We start from the raw sequence: 17,483 nt of genomic DNA on the forward strand, positions 1-17,483 counted from the left end.
TTTTCAGTTAAAATAAATCAACTGGTCCTGTGTTTGTCTCTCGCCCTGCAGGAGCTGGAGGCTGGTCTCCCCTCACCTCAGACAGGTACCAGTGGTTGGAGGTCGACCTGGGTGAGCGGACCAAGATCACCGCTGTCGCTACTCAGGGCCGCTACGGCAGCTCTGATTGGCTGATGTCGTACCTCCTGATGTTCAGCGACACGGGACACAACTGGAAACAGTACAGACAGGAGGACAGTATTGGGGTGAGTCCATACAGAACGTAGCATGAGCAAAATAGTTTACTGTGGGAGACATTAGAACAATAACTGCAGCAGGACGTGGAGTGGTTGCTCAGACTGACAGCAGCACAGCACAATGGCAAACACTGAAAAAGTTCAGCTCTTTGGCAAGCAAGCCTTGTCTGTGTTTGAAGCGTCTGTTTGAGCTCTGATGTGCTAAATCCATTGTTTCCTGGAAACTGATGAATAGGGTGCATTTTCCACTTTGTACTGTTGTCTGCCTGAAAAAGGGCCAGTGTAAGGGTTGTTCAGCTGCAATAAATAGCACCAAACAATACAATCATGTCAAATACACTAAAATAGTTTTGTTTTGGCACATACTTTTCCAGAGGGCTGTCAAATTATCATTGGCATTCAAAATTGTAGGAAGGAATTTGCACGGGTCTGATGGCGTTAACAATAAACATGCTTATCCCAGCTGTCATTGGGCGAAAGGCGGGGTGCACCGTGCACTGGCACACAACAACAATCAGTCACACTCACATTCACACCTACGGGCAATTTCACCAATGAACCTAACGGGCGTGTGTTTCGACTGTGGGAGGAAGCCAGACCCGGAGGGAGCCGATGCATGCACGGGGGGACATGCACACACAAAGGCCCTCTACGTGCGTACCAGGATTCAAACCAGGAACCTTCTACCTGTGAGGCAATAGCACTAAAAGAAAGCTGGTTAAAAGAAAAAAAGATGCGCAGAAATGTGCAAAACAAAAAATCTAATACAGACATGCACATCCCCCAGTGGGTGCTGGACCCAAACAATCGAGTATATTAAAAAAATATATAAAGATCTGCACACCAGGAAGCTCCCGTAGAGGGTTTTATTCAGCACAAAGTGACGTTTCGAGCCAACATGCTCTTCCTCAGACTTACAGTATATCCTGAAATCATATCAGAAATGTGCAAAATATTGAATCATCAAATGTTTAGCACACTCAGCTCTTAACTGTCTTGGTAAATTCACTTTTATTGGTTGTCTTGATTTGCTAAATGTTAGCAAATTATGGCAATCTCCGGCCATGTCTACACGCACACGGGTATTTTTCAAAATGGAGTTTTTCCCTCCTTCGTTTCCCCCAAAAAATCCTCGTCCAAACGAAAACGCAAAAACTCAACAGAAACGCTGTCATGCCACACCAACAGGCGGCGATGTAACCCGGTCATGCAACGAAGAAAAAGACCTCCATAGTGCATTCCGATGCATCTGTTCCTCAATATAGTGGACGAGTAACTGTACATGTGTGTGCAAACGTGTAAAAAGTCACTGTTTTTATCACGTTTTGCACAGCCTGTTGTCACGAGCCAAAAACGCCGTTGACCCCGTCTTTCTAAAAGTCTTCACCCTGGCCGGAGTTTTACAAAAGATCCGTTTTCAGTGAAACGGTGTTTGTCTGGACAACAGGACGAAACGCAGAGAAAAAGCTACGTTGTGAAAAATACCCGTGTGGACATGACCTCAAACTGAGCAGTCAGTTCCAGACTTACAGAGAAACACAGATCACTGATCACAGGTTGAGTAAAGTTATACAAAACAATTCAACATTTAAAACATCGCGTATAAAGATAATTAATTATCACTGTATTTCAGCGCTATTACTACTGTCTATCTTTAATGTATTGAATAGATTTCGGTATGACTAATCATTGATAACGATTTGTTTGAACACTAAAGTTTAACAGGACCATAAAGATAGGGCTTAGTAGCAGATCATCAATCCATTGAAAACAAGAGGAGAAGAAGTTCCAGTGGTCATAACTGTTACACGTGCACAAACAGCCGTGCAGTATCAGGTAATAGTTGTAAAAGTGAACGTTAGATTTAGTCCAGCTCATTGTCCTGGACGACCACAGTCATATGTACAGTGGATGTGGTGTTCAGCAGCGCAGGTCTGCAGGGACCAGTCCATCCTGAGGAGATAATCACAGTCATCAGGAGCCTTTGACTCTTCATTAATAATGGATGAACTGATAAAAAGAGCTCTGCTGACTGAGCAGACTTGTTGCCAAAACACTTAAGCTGCTGTTGATGGACACAGAGCGGGAGTGTGATGCAGCCTGGTGTCGCTCCCCTCTCCGTGTGGTTCAGGCCGGAGCCGGAGCACAGCTGGATACTAAAATTAACAAGGAAACGTTTTGTGTGTGTGCTGAACCGAAGTTTCGATGGTGCTTTCAATGTTCAGATTTTTAGTTACGTCACTATCCTTTACATGAGTGGATTAACACAATTGTCAAGTAGCCACCGCCCGCTTATAAAAGCCCTTACAGTCACTGTATTCATGCATATTATTGGGTGTTAATCTGGGGAAAGAATGGCAAGTGGCATCCGTCATCAGGCCATGGTTGGTTGGCCAGAGAGTGTAGACAGGAGCTGACTGTGTACTGTTTTTTTTTGCCTAAAACTGGAGCCTTTTTGGATCTTTTGAGAGTAATGTCCAAAAACACCCCTGCAAATACCTCTTATCCCCAAATCTGCCGCCAAAGACAACAAAACTGAAATTGTGTAACAATTCAGAAAACTGGCACTCAAACACAGAGGAAAGTCCAGGACACAAAAACCAGTCAGTAAGAAAAAGTTCTTAACTTAAAAGTTCGCAGATCATACACATACGGCAGGCAGAACGAGGGCAGAATAAACCAAAAACCCAAGCAGAGTTAAAAACCGGGCAAGCAAACACGAGGACAACAAGGCTGGAGAGCATGAACACACGAAGGCAGTGGTTCTCAAACTTTTTCTGTCAGGCCCCCCTTTGGAGAAAGAAAGATTTCCAGGCCCCCCCGCCCCAACAAAATAGTCACAAATGGGTCAAGTTTAACTTTTATTGAAAGAAAGTTCTTTTCACTTTTCTCTGAGTAATTTGCTGTGCAAAAAAAACAAAAAACTATTTCAATTGCTCCATCAGACTTTTTCAAATAGAAATATAATAAAATGTGCAATAACTAACAATAAAGTTCAATCTTTGCTAAGAACAACAACAAACAGATTTTTGACTTTTCAGACGTATAACACAGACAGGTCTCTCGTCATCTCCGACCATATTCGCTGTAAATCCAAGAGCAAGATAAGCGTCCTCATATTGACTTCTTGGATTTTGGCGGTTGGTCAGCATTAGTGTTGGCCGACGTCGTCTTGTTGGTGTTTGACGCGTCAGCTGTTTTTGTTTTCGCCCCTGTAATATATTTGTCCATTGGCAATGCTAGACTTTTTTTGTGTGTGTGTCTGAATGTGAAATCTGTCATGGAAAACACCAGGGCAACGCGTTTACTGTGCCACCCGAAAATGAGTCCGGGTTGTCCGACGTCAAAAGATAGTTCCGCCTGCAACATTTTCCAAATGAAAAAAAAACCCCTGTCATGCCGGGTGGGCGCGCCCCACAGTTTGAGAGTCACTGCACTAAGGCAACAATGACAATCTAGCAGATGGTAGTTGGAAACACAGGGGTATATACAGGTAATCTCTATTTACAGATTCTACATAGAAACGTTTATGATTTTAGGGATGGCAAGTGTTCTGATTTCCGTTTGAACTACGCTTGTAGTCCGAGTACTATTGACCAATCACGTATCAGCAGGCTGCTGCATATGCAGGAAAACCCGTGTGAGAGCAAAAGCAGGCGCAACATAATTGCAGCTCAAGGAAAAGTTTGACTGGATGTTCAACGTTGTCCCCAGAGGCCATGGGCTTTTTTCACAGCGGACATTTTTACATCCAACAGGAGGAAAAGCACAGGTGTTAATAATAACTTTAACAATGGTTCTGTTCTATTCAGGTGTCTGAGAAAGCCATTACAGGCAGTCAGCATGCACACAACCAGGACCATGAAATTGAAGCAGCTAAATGGAATACAGCCATCTTTAATGCTTCTATAAACACCTGCGCTTTTCCTCCTGTTGGGTGTAAAAATGTCCGCTGTGAAAAAGGCCTATATCGTCGTCAGACTACAGCTGATGGGATCCAAGACTGATATACAGGTCAGACTAATTACTAATGAGACACAGGTGTGTCGGGGAAAACAGGCGGGAAACTGAAAACAGACAGGAAGTAACTCGGGACATTAAAGCACCAGGATTACAAAATAAAACAGGAAGTGAACACAAAACAAATGAAAACATAGTGACAGGCTAAACGGAATATCTCACATTGAGGTTGCTAATTTAAATAAAAACGTGAAAACTACATGAAATATTGTCCAGAGTCGCAGGCCCACATCGTGTAAGAAGCACAGTATATGCTTTCAAAGAATATCCCCAAGTGCAAAATTCAGCCGGTCTCTGTACAACTGATGAAAGTAGAACTGAGTCAGACGGACAGCAGAGGTAGTGAGACGTCTCCTCCTGGAAGACACATTTCCTCCTCGCCTAAGTGTCGTGTTGGGTTTGTGTTTGTCCCACAGTCGTGATGGTACATGCTTCTGTTTACAGCCACAGGAATACTAAGCAGTTTGTTGGTGTAGAGAGCAAACACAGTGACGAATCCTGTCAGCTCAGAGAGCCAGTCACAAACTCTGTCCGAGTTTCTCTCCTGCATGCTTCCCGTGAGCTAAATCGTGCAACGAACATGGTAAAAGTGTAATTCTTCTCTCCTATTTGCTTGGACATTTTTCCAGTGTAAGAGCACATTTGTCACAGCGGTGCAGAGAGGAGCTTTTTGATTAGAAGTCGAGCTGAGGCAATTTCCTCGTGTGGAGGGAATCCAGCTAATCTGAGCGCTGAGGATCTTCTCTGAGAGAGCAGAGAACGGCTTCTCACAGCTTAAAAACATGTTGATCTGACACTCTACATAAACTGAGCACAATCCCAGTCTCATATTAAAGTGCTTCTGAACCTCCCTGTGTTAGTCAGCCGAGCTTAGAGAGCCCGTCAGGGGAGAGAGTTAATGGTAGAGCTGTTGGATCAACCACAACACAGTTCCTGGCTGGGTTTCAGCTTTCAGGGCTGAAATCCCGTCGAGGGGATGTTTTCTCTCTTTCTATTTTTGTTCACATTTATCTCTTTGTAACTAGAGGAGGGAGGACTGAGGGAGTTAAGATACTTGTAAATTGAACAAACTTTGAGCTACTTTGAGTTAATTACAGCAGGAGAAAAACAAGTGCATCTCACCTGCTGTTGTTCACGTATGCATATGCAATCTATCTTCATCTTTCTCTGTGTGTGAGTACTTCCTGTTTCACCTCCTTCCTCGGTCTTTAAACACTTTGGGAGACTCAGGTTGTGTTTGTAAAAGTGGATGTTTTCCTCTCCTCAAAGTCTTCTGGTTCACCAGCCTTGTGGAAAAAAAACTGTTCAGCTGCTCGGTCTATAAAAAGCCGGCTCATGACCCATGAATCTCATTGATGCCTCCCAGCTGTGCATTATATTCACATACTGTACAGCACAGTCACACACACCAGACACATACTTATTGTTTTTTCATGTTGGTGTGTGTCTCTTTTTTTAAATGGACACGTACTTCCCTTTTTTGTGGCAGCACAACATACTTGCAACACAAACCTTTTTCCTGTCAGTCAGCACAACCACAGTAGTTGGTGGAGGAACACATAACGTGCCCGGCAGCCCCCAGATGTTTTTGTCAGAAAGATTTCTCTTCTCTTTCAGCCAGCTGACCGCTGTTCGTGTCCCATGGGGAACCAGAGGTCGACGCTGACGTTTTATTGTAGCTCAAATCAAAACCGAGAAAGTCATTTTGGTGTCAGCTCCAAAGCTACTCGGCTTGGTTTTGGTTGAAATATTGTACTTCAAGTACAGAAGAAGGACGTTGAGTCATGTTGCAAACGTGCCGTAACTTAGTCGGTTTGTTCTTGTACGCTACTCAATCTACGGGTTACTAGGCGTAAGTCCTGTGTTTGTCTGACCCCCTCCAGGCCCCCCAACAGCAGCTTAGTAAGCCGAGCCTATTTACCCTGACGCCTGACAGCCTACAAGCTTTCATGTTAAGGTGCATTAAATATATTTCCAATTTTAATGGATAAATCATACATACTGACACAATAACATAGGGACGTTTTCGTCAATGTACACGAAAAACTGCATTGAGATCAGAAGGCAGATGAAGTGCTGCATGGGTGTGAAAAAAAGTGTCGCTCTGGTGCTCTTCAGTGCGGGGATCAGAGTTAAAAGTTACTGAAGAGATCATCAGAGGGGTCATTAATAAAAAGCCTTTATTTCTTCAGGGCTACAGATTCATAGTAAAAGCCATGCCTCTACGCGTTTCAGCCATTAAGGCCTTCATCAGGGCAAGTGCAAAATGTTTGCCAAGCTGCTTCCTCTTAAGCAGTCCCGTGATCAGTGTGGACGAGTCGTAACATGACCTAGGTAATGTCACGTAACAAACTCGTGTTGTTGGAAACGTGTAGGCATGTGTTCACTTTTGCTTTGAGATCAGATTCTGCTTTTATGGATCTTGCTGTCAATTTAACATTTTTATACAAACATAATAAAGATCCAGGATCCACACACACACACACACACACACACACACACACACACACACATATAACTTTTATAAGACTTTTAAATGTAACTCTCTACGTCAAATGAGGCAGTCCAGCTCTGCTCTCTCATGATTAAAGAGGAATTAATAAGTTAATTATGTGTCTAAGCTTTTATTCAGCAGTGGGAGAGCCGGTTAACCTGCATGTCAACTTCAAGGCTGAGATGTAATTAGGATAGATTGCCAGATGGCAGAGATGGAAAGAGATGAGTCGAGCGATCCATCAGGCATTCAGCAGTCAGCAGAGTCAGAGGGGAGACAGACGGATCGGCTCGCTCTTCAAAATATTCAGAAAATGTTCCCCGAGAACAAAAGATATCATCCCGATTAATCAAGTGAATGTTTCTATTCATTATTGTTCAGCTTAAACACCAGAGGCAGTGAGCTCATCATCAGAAAACAGAGATGGCAACCGTTTGTATGCTTGGCTGAGGCAGAAAGGTTGGTGTCTCGATAGAAACAATATCTGAAAGGTGTAAAGGAAACGCATGTGACTGAAACTTTCATTTAAAAAATGAAAATAGCAGCAAACGGCAAACGTGTTCCTTAGCTGTGATTCTACAAGTCTCTGAACTCCATTAACTGCATAGAAAACCCTTCTTCCAAGAGATACTCCCACATAAGGTATTTTGATGGTGGTGCTTGAGAGTGTTTTCAACCGTTCTTCTAAGGGGACAAGTAGACACGAACAATGTCAGCCAACCACCCAACATCGTATCAACTTACTGTAGGGGTTAGGCATTCAGGTCTTATATATATATCCAGTTATAATGGCAGCAATTTAAGATTTTCCAAGCTGTCAGTGTACCAGGAACCCACACTTCTGCCCATTGAATCTTAAGTCCAACACCTTAACTACTTCCATCCTGGTGACCTTAGAGATAAAATCTGCAGAAATGACTCAAGAGTCACCTGAATTAAATTACCAAATTTTATAGTTGCTGAGGTATAAATACTATGCTTCAGTATCCTGGCATATCATATTCAAGCAGGGGTTATATCTTTGATAGAAGCCACATGGTAGCACAACCCTCTCTGATCTGTCAATCTACCAGGAGTGGGGTTTGAACCCACGAGGGCTTTTGCCCATTGGATCTTAAGTCCAATGCCTTAACCACTCAGCCATCCTGGTGGCTTTATCTGCACCTAAAAGGTGTTTAAAATGTTCCCAAATGGCCCATTTGGAATTTCCACCAAAACATGCCTCTAAAATCTCTCCAACTTTGCTTTAATTATTTGGCATAGGTAACATTCAGGCTCACATAGAACTTGTGCTCCTTATTTTCCCCTCTTCACCCCAACACAGCCATCAGAATTTTAGCACCAGTTGCCACAAGCTTCCTGTTCGTTTAATTTTGAGCTGTTAATCTACCAGGAGTGGGGTTCGAACCCACGAGAGCATACGCCCATTGGAACTTAAGTCCAACGCCTTAACCACTCAGCCATCCTGGTGATATATTCACTTTATGAGTAGCATATAAAAACAACAATCTGACTGAAGATGTTTTAATAAGAGGTGTCTTGTGTTTTCAGTCTTTTCCAGGTAACAGTAATGCAGACAGCGTGGTTCAGTATAAACTGCAGCAGCCGGTGATCGCTCGCTTCCTCCGCCTCACTCCTCTGGACTGGAATCCCAGCGGGAGGATCGGGCTCCGGCTGGAGGCCTACGGGTGTCCTTACAGTGAGTCTTTCCTTTTTCACCGACCTGACTTGAATAAAGGGTTAACAAAAGAGTCGACAGATGATGGCTCCTTTTTTGGACATCCATATTACAGTGATAACGCAGACTGTACACCTAACCTGCTCTGGATCTCCTTACAATACAGTATGGTTAATAGATCCAAATATACTGTGTAGTAGTTTGTTTTAGTTACTTTGCAAGGTTTTCAACATGCAACATTAAAGGGATGCATGGAGTGCAGTAGAGTACATTATTCCTCTCAAAAATGTAGCTAATGAAATAAATTGTTATGGAAAGTTCAGGAAGTAAAGCAAAAGCACAACAGCAGTCGAAGGTATTTTTTACTCTCAGCGTATTCAGGCTTGTAAAGCTTTTTCTCTAAATTCTGGGCAGCTGCAAGAATTCAACAATAACACTGTTTTTTCATTGCAGCTTGTAATGTTTTATAATGTCGAAGCTTTAAGACGTGCCTCAGGAAACTGGATGTGTGCGTGTGTTGAGACTCTTTCTGCTCTATCCCGAGGACTTTTAATTAGTTTACAGATTATTCTCACTCCAACTCCTCCGCATGCCAATGGTTATTTACAAAGCCGTATGTTTCCCTGTTTCACAATTTTCACACCTTTGTTATTTTGTGTATGCACACCTGTTGTGTTAATGGTTTATTATCATTTTCATAGACAAAGAAACACGAAGGATTACTGCAATCTGTTATCTCCCCTGGTTTCATTTACACGCCTGTCAGTGATAAAGACGTTTCACACTTAGCGACTGTCCACAGTTAACCGGCTCCAGCTTCATTTTGTATATTTGCATTAATAACTCCTGGCATCAACAATAAAAACAAAACCAATATATATATATTCTTTTATTTTTATCTGTGACAACATATTTTCTATCTTACTGCTACTGCGGTTGGAAAAATAACAATTTCTTTATTTAATCCAGCCTCTTGTAAAGAAAAATGAACAAATATTCTAAAAGCTCAAGACACACAAGTATCTGCTGTCAGTTCAAATGCTGATGCTAAAAATAATCTACTGCCAAACACAGTGTTAGCTTAGTTTCAGATGGTACAAATTTGAATGCTTCACAGCTCACAACAAAGTCCTGACTGCTCTGTCTCTGTTTTGTCTTCCAGCCTCTGATGTTGTGAGTCTGGACGGCAGCAGCAGTCTGGTGTACAGGCTGAGTCCCGGGCCGAGGCAGACGTCCAGAGACGCCATCTCCCTGAAGTTTAAAACCCTGAGGAACTCCGGGACGCTGCTGCACGCGGAGGGAGAGGGAGGACTCGGCCTCAGTCTGGAGTTAGAGAGAGGAAAGCTGCTGCTGCTGCTCAGAACAGGTACAGAACAACAGTTACCGACATCTCCTGTCAGATACTGGCGACTGTTCATAGATACTGACACCTACTACCAAGGAGTGGAACAAATAAATGTGCTCAATGGGGATGGTTGGATACAAAGAAACACCTCCAACAGAACTTGTGAAAAAGGTGGAGGCGGTATAAAGCCCTCTGTGAATACTTTAGATTGGTTGTGGTTGGGTGGAGACAGTTGACACGCACGCCGACGCCTGATTGGTTTAAATCTTGGCTCACGCTCTGTTGTCTGCTTACAGCCATGATGGATGATTCCCGCTCACTGTAGCATGTGTTAGGGCCGGACTCTGCACGACTTGATGCATGGCTTACAGTCCATACAGAGGGGCGTGTGTGTGTGTGTGTGTGAGTGAGTGTGTGTGTGTGTAAACAGGGTTAAAGCAGAGGTTGTCAGGCTGCCATGCTGAATCATCACCATATGTCTCACCTCTCCTCAGGAACCCCATCTGGCTGCTGCACTCCCTTCTTCATCCATCCACCCCCCACCTCATCTCCCTCTAAGTCCCTCCATCCTTGCCTTCTTCACATCCTCTCTTTCTTCATTTCATATCTCCCCGAACACTCCTTCCTCCTCGCTCCTCATCTTTTTTCATCTTCCCCTCTGTCTACCTCTCTGTCATGTTCTTTTTCCACAAATACTCTCATCATCACTACATCCTTGTCTTCCTTTATCCATCTTTCTTTCATCCATATGTTTTTCGCAGTCTGTCACGTTCTCCCATGAGGACAGATGGGCGACACATTAAGGGAAGGGAATGTTTCTCAAAGAAAGGCAGTCTCACAAACACTTTCTTAATGTAGACACTATCGAAAGAAAATCTCTTTCCAAGTTCTTATCCTTGTGAGAGACTGTGAGGGCAATTCTCCTCCTGAAGATAATTTGTGAAGAACAAGCAAACTCAATGTTATGAATCAAGTCTCTTTACTTACATTTTACATGCAGCATGGAGAGAAGTACAGCAGTTCTCTCCCTTGCTGTTGCAGTGTTCAAGCTTATATACAACATCAACAACCCCCGTACCCCATCCCCACATGGTACTTCACTCAGCCACATGGCCTTCATCAGCAAGATAAGATGATCCTTCTCTGCTCTCCAGAGGGGAAGCCAGGGGAAACCGGGGTTCACCAAGTCAACGTCATAAAATAAATTGCCCCCCCATATAATTTTAAATTTAGAAGAGTTACCCCCTTGATGATCCCTGGAAAATTCCCACAGAGACTTATATCTTGTATCTGCTTATCGGCCTTGATTTGAGATGACTAGATAACACCTCTCATAATACACTTGCCTTATAGATAGTGAGTCTTAGTAACTACCAGAATAATATCAATTATTTCGTGGAAAAAATCACATGCGGCGCGTTTTCCATCAGCCAGCAGTGGTTGGTCTGCCAGAGAGGGTAGGTGGAGCTAAGCGGCTGCTTTTCTGCTCTCTGCAAGTATTGCGAGTAAACAGTAATCTACTATGGCTGAACAAACAAAGAAAAGATGGATGACTACAGATACAACTTCAACAAGAAGTGAAAATCCAAAGAAACAGAAACAAACTCGATGCTCAGATGAAGCAAACAGTCTGAAAAGGAAAGCGACCGTCAGCCAGGAAAATCAAGAGTTACAACCGGAGCCAACCGTGGACGTCACACATGCAGCACTGTCTGGATATCTGGGAAGTGTGCTCCCGCAATTACGTTTATCGCCACAGGTGCCGCCAAAGAGAACAGACTGAAATTTTTGAGATTAGCACTTTAAAGAAAGAAAAAGTACCACCTTATAAGAAGATATTTCCACCTCACAGAGGGTCATGTAAAGAATCTTGGTGTCTGCAGCTCAGAGAAAGGAAATTAAAATTGTTTATTAAAATGCTAGAAGAGAGCACAAGAGGAGCTCTGCTTCTGCTGCGACAGACCAACACTGAAAACAACAAACAGCTTCTCTTCTTCCTCTGGTTCCCTCCTTTTCTGTCCTAATTACCGTTGTTTGCCTCCACAGATCTCCTGTTCCTTTTTTTCCACTTCAGAAGAGGCTTTTTTTATCCTCTCTTCATCTATCTCACCATGTTTTTTGTTTTTCCTTGACATTTCGTCATGCCGCGGTAGACCTCAGCCCTTTTTTAGCTCTTTTTTTTCCACTTCAATGCCTTCATCGTTCTGTCGGCCATTATTTCAGTCTGCCCTCCTTCCTGTCTATTCTTCCCCTGAATTAATTTTTCTTCCACTCTTTGTTTCTCTGTGTCTCTACATAGTCTTTTTGGGTTACAGATTGTCTAATTCAGGTCATTTTCTGTGTGCACTGACCCTAAGCACATGCATGATCCACTTTTCTTTGTTGCACTCACACATCCAGGTCTGACCCCCCGGAGCGGAAGCATTTCTGTTTATGAGGCAACGCTAAGTAACAGCCATGCATAGAGACAGCAACTCTTTACTATATTTTAGATGAAAACATGAACGTTATGATAAGTGAACTAGCTTTATATGCAATCGAAACTGTAAGATGAGTTTAAAGCTGGGGTCAGCAGCTTTGGAAAAAACAGCCAGAATCGCCTGGATTTGAAAGTTTCCAACCCACCAAAAAATCCAGACCCTTCCCTTCAAGCCTTCCCCTCGAGCTACGTCCCCAAAACACATTAACTTACAAAGGATTCTGAAATAAACATGTTTACATTTATCTCCACTGTCTGGTAGTTGCTTTACAAACAGCAGAAATTCACTCTGTGGTTTAATAAGAGTTATGTGAGGTATCCAACTCAACCCAACCTGCTTTGCATACATCATGTTGCTGGTTCTTAACTCAGGCCTCTCCTGTTACTTTATTCATAAACTGTTGATCAAATGGTATCGTAACACCTATAGAGCTTTATCATAATGTACCCATTGGATCTTAAGTCCAACGCCTTAACCACTCGGCCATCCTGGTGACTTCTGTTTACCTTGTTTTCAAGACTCAAGAAAGTAAAAATGAAAAAATAGTCAAATAGTGCCAGGAAAGGATATGTTTTTTACATTCAACAATAATGCTTTTGTTGCTCTGCTATCTAACAGTATTATCGTATTCTGCACAACCAATAGTGCTTTGTCCACCAAGCATTCAAACAGGGAATTCAGTTCCCATGATCAGCGCTCTCGCTTGTTGAAATGAAGTAAATCACTGAGCTTACTTTGAAACATTATATTGAACATATACTGAACATATTATTTTCAATACATAGAAAGCTATTTGCTAAGTTACACCATCCAGTTCAACAGAACTCCCCTTTGCCAGAGGATCAACTAAGAAGTAGTATCAACATCACGAAGTGCATATATCTGAAAGGGTGCATGGGGGATTTTTGCTGTATTTCTTTCATCATCACAGGCCCTGTGATGTTTAACCACCAACTGGGTCCCAACTGGGACCCAGCTAGGATTAATAACAGATTACCAGGAGTGGGGTTCAAACCCACGAGGGCTCATGCCCATTGGATCTTAAGTCCAACGCCTTAACCTCTCGGCCATCCTGGTGGTTTTACCATTTGACTAATGGAGATAAAGAAGCAATAGTCGTCGACATACAGGGATAATTTCTTATGTATTGTAAGCTTAGCTTGATGGACTCAGGGTCTAATACCACAAGGACACTCTGCTTATTGTTTGGGCCGATACTTTTACATTCCACGTTTTATGTTTTTCATCCAAAACCACTCAAGTGTCGGTTTGATCTATTGCATCTTTTCTGGCACATTACTCAGCCCAGTCCTCTTACACTTTTTTTGTTTGCTCTGCTATTTCGTCTAATTTTACTGTAATATTCTTCACAACTTGGATTCAGTTTCCGTGATCAGTGCAGCTGCAAAAAATCATAGAGGTTTGACTTTGACGCACATTGCAAGGCTGATTATCTGAAGACTCCTAGTCAAACATTGAGGAAGCTATTAGCAGGGTTGCATCTTAACATTACTCATCTCTTCTTTAGTTTAAACTGAGACCAATGAGAGAATGAATGGCAGAATTTAGCTGCAACTCTTCTGGGTATTCCAGGTTAATGTTTGTGAGCTATCTGCTTATCAGGTGGTGGAGCTAACGCCTTAACCACTCGGCCATCCTCAGCCATTTTCAACAGTATAAAAGCAACAAATTGTTTTCACCAAATAAGCATACTTTCAATAGGTTCTGAAGTGTACAAAAATAATAATTTTTGATAGCTGAAGTTTGATACCCAAGATGTTATTGTCAAAGACATTCAGAAGAACCTCCAAAGTGCCTTCCACAACTGACCCAATTTATTTAGCTTGTTTTGACAGCAAGTAATTTCTTAAGATACAGATCTTAGAGAGATGACACAGCAAATCTTCATATCTTCAGCGTGCTATAAATATTTGCTGTTTGAAGCAATTTTGTTTGGAGCTGATTACAGCGGGAGCGGTTCTTGATCAGGGCTTTTGCTCACTTCCTGTGTTATCAGATTTGGAGTCACAGTGAACAGCTGTAATAAAATTGCAGAAAGGATATGATACTGTGTTATTTGGAGGAGAAAAGCAAAAAGTGTTCAGCAGAGGCTGCAAGAATGAGGCAAATGCCTTCAGGCCCACTTTCGTTGACATTTTTCTGTTGTCATTAGCAGTTTCATTCGTTATTTATTTAGTTTGCTGAACATACTTGTCTTCTTCAGCAGACTTCCTCGTACAGTCTCACACATCCTGATTCACAGTTAGATTTTGGGGGTTTTCTAGAACACCAAATAATTCAGCAGGAAGCAAATATATATATATATATATATAAGAAACCACATGAAACATTCAATATGGACGTTCATGCTCCAAAGATGAAAAATGTTTCGATTCCTCAGACCTCTCGACCTTTCTTCTGTACCACCATCACCCAGATGTTTAAATTTTTCAAATGTGTTGACCTGCTGCTTGTTAATATTTTCTGAGCGCGTTCATGGCTCCACCAGGAAGTAACCTATTGATTTTTGGTGACCCACCCCAATCACAATTCATATCACAATCTTGCTCAGGTCGGTTAGCTTTACACAGAAGACAGCTCGTTTTTTATTTATCCACACCAACATTTTTTTCAAAGTATGTACAATCTTGTGCAAACATATCTACATGATTTTTCTCCCCCTTCAATACCAAATCTTCAATATAGCTAAAACCTTAACCTTAGAGGAAGTGGAGGGCTCTGTATGTTAATATCAATTCATTTTCTACTTGTTCGCCCTTGGACCGCCTTTATTGATTCCTGCTCTCTCTCTTTCCAGTCTTTTTGCCAGTAATGAAAACATCATCTTGTCGCCTTCTTCACTACCCCCAACAACATCGTATTTGTTTTTAAGTCCTGCCATCGCTCTTCTCATATTGATTTTACTGTCTCTTTCCACTCAGCCGGACTTTAATCAAATAAATAATGGCAATAAATGTGTTGACAGGACGGGCTTCCACTGTTTATGAAGGCCTTGTGCTAACTTTCCCTCGTTGGAAAAAGTTGCTTTTCTCCTCCAAACAGCTGTAAAATATATCATCAGACAAAACTGGCTGAGAAACATACATTTGTCAATCATCATCCAAACTGTGTCTGCGTCTCTCTTTGAAGTTCTCCCAATAGAATATCTGATACATTTTTAATGGCTGCCAGTATTCTGCTCCTTCTCAGCAGAAGTTTCTCTCTCAGTACTTTGGGGGATGCAGAAATGGATCGACTAATTTGGACCGTCTGGTGCTCATCTATCATTAATGATGTCTCACTATGTTTCCTCTCTAGTTTTAGAGATTATCACATATTTGGCTTCAGTTTTCAGCGTCTCGATGTCTCATAGACCCTAATGCGATGAGAGATCCTCACCACTGTATGCGTCTCCTGTGGGACTTACTAAGAAACGAGAAGCTTCCCTTTCTTTCTTTACCTTTTCTCCTCCAGGTAGGACTTCGCCCTCTGAATCCCGGCGTCTCGCTTCCCTCGGCAGCCTGTTAGATGATCAGCATTGGCACCATTTAGCGTTGGAGCGGCGCAGCTCTCACCTCAACCTCACAGTGGACAAACACACGGAGAGGGTTCAAATCCCTGCAGAGTTCAGCCACTGGGACATCAAGCAGGTGGGATAAAACACAGGAGAAAACAAGTAGACACGTGCAGACATTATTGTGCCACCAAATACAACCATTTGATATTCACTAATACCAAAGACCCAGGAGATTTGTAGATGTTGTTTTGCTATTATTTAATGTAAATGAATCTCTCTGTGTGTTACTGTCTGCATACAGCTGAGTGTTGGGGCAGTGCAGAGCTTCGGTTCTCACAAACCAGTCGTCTCCAAGAAGAACTTCAATGGCTGCCTGGAGAACCTGCAGTACAACGGCCTCAACCTGATAGAGCTAGTAAAACATAAAGACCACCAAGTTACCGTAAAGGTACGTTTATTTGGCTAACAACCAGCTGCACGCCTGTTCAAATATTGTGTACAGTTAAATGTTTGCCATTATCGTATGGGAATATTTATTGAGTGATTTAGTAAAATGCCAACGAGTGTAAATGAATGTGATTAAAATGTGTTTAAAGCCTTGGAGCTAAATACAAAACCACAAATGTACTGTGATGTTTACGCACAGCCCCTGAAATGCAGCTATTTAATACAATTATTTACAGAAAGATTATTACATTAATATAATAAGTTAACTACTGACTTCAAGTAACTGAAGGCTACCGTGCCTGAAGTTGTGCAAAGACATAACGGGTTATGTCTGAAGTTAAGTTAGCTTACTGGCAGCTAGCTAAAAATTAAGCTAGTGTTAAAAAACAGGGTAGGTTAATGTAATAAATATTGCTTTCTTCTTATACTTACACTGATACACTACATACAATGTGCTCTATAAGACAATTGAAAGTGAAAATGAAAGACTCATATGAACAATTAGAGCTAACAGTTACAGTAAGCTCGCTAACAGACACCTAGCTTAAAACAGCCAAACAAAAAAACTAACAAGTAGGTTTAATTCAAGGAATATTTCTATTTAGACTGGTAAATACGTCTTTAAAGTAATGTTCTTAATACCGTATAATGCTAACATAATGACTCACATATGTAATAAGTTGATTCCAAGCATTAAAAAGGCAGCTGCTGACCTAAGCTTATGTAGGTAGCTATAAAATCAAGCTAACCCAAAGACCTGGTTTAACAACGTCCAAAATAAAACATAGTTTAATATGTCTATTGGCAGTAAAACAAAGAATCAACTGTCAGTACAAAACAGTAATAGTCATAAAAGGAGTCACAAATGCCCCTGACAGAAATCTCACAATGTCTGATGGTTAAAAAGTGAAATACAAACAAGCATTAGGCTACGTCTCACTTTAGAGCTTAAATTAAAGTTTAATGAAAGCAATGGAAAGTGGTCATATAATGGTGATTGAAATCACACGTATTTGACACACACTGGGGTAAGCAATGTGCGGACTACATGGTACTCAAGCTTGTACTGAGTTCTTTAAAGTGATGCAATGCCTACCCGTCTACACCATGTAGACAACAGGAGCTTTGATATTCTTTTTCAGTGTCTTCTTACACTAGTGGGCTGCTGGGCTTTTATCCAGAGCTTCAATTACAGGACAAGAGCCGCTGGAACCACAATCAGCCTGACTGCCTCGTGTGTGACCCTCCATAAAAGTTCCTTCTAGT

The 17,483-nt window shown here is 42.0% G+C and overlaps 1 protein-coding gene and 3 non-coding genes across 4 annotated transcripts in view; 1 reads left to right on the forward strand and 3 right to left on the reverse strand.

The window, feature by feature from the left end:
- LOC138611332 (contactin-associated protein-like 4) overlaps positions 1 to 17,483 on the forward strand; it is a 121,430-nt gene that overhangs the window by 48,193 nt on the left and 55,754 nt on the right. Inside the window, exons 3-7 of the mRNA XM_069684380.1 lie at positions 52 to 245; positions 8,302 to 8,449; positions 9,591 to 9,794; positions 15,728 to 15,903; positions 16,072 to 16,218. Coding sequence (XP_069540481.1) covers positions 52 to 245; positions 8,302 to 8,449; positions 9,591 to 9,794; positions 15,728 to 15,903; positions 16,072 to 16,218 — 869 coding nt within the window. The remainder of the gene's footprint in view (positions 1 to 51; positions 246 to 8,301; positions 8,450 to 9,590; positions 9,795 to 15,727; positions 15,904 to 16,071; positions 16,219 to 17,483) is intronic.
- On the reverse strand, positions 7,818 to 7,900 carry trnal-uaa (transfer RNA leucine (anticodon UAA)). The gene has a single exon. It is a non-coding gene; the product is annotated as a tRNA-Leu (tRNA).
- trnal-uaa (transfer RNA leucine (anticodon UAA)) lies at positions 8,138 to 8,220 on the reverse strand. Its single transcript has one exon. It is a non-coding gene; the product is annotated as a tRNA-Leu (tRNA).
- trnal-uaa (transfer RNA leucine (anticodon UAA)) lies at positions 13,248 to 13,330 on the reverse strand. Its single transcript has one exon. It is a non-coding gene; the product is annotated as a tRNA-Leu (tRNA).

This window comes from Semicossyphus pulcher, unplaced genomic scaffold (assembly GCF_022749685.1).
Source record: "Semicossyphus pulcher isolate SPU_LCO1_2020_fin unplaced genomic scaffold, fSemPul1.0.p SCAF_7, whole genome shotgun sequence".
NCBI lineage: Eukaryota > Metazoa > Chordata > Actinopteri > Labriformes > Labridae > Semicossyphus > Semicossyphus pulcher.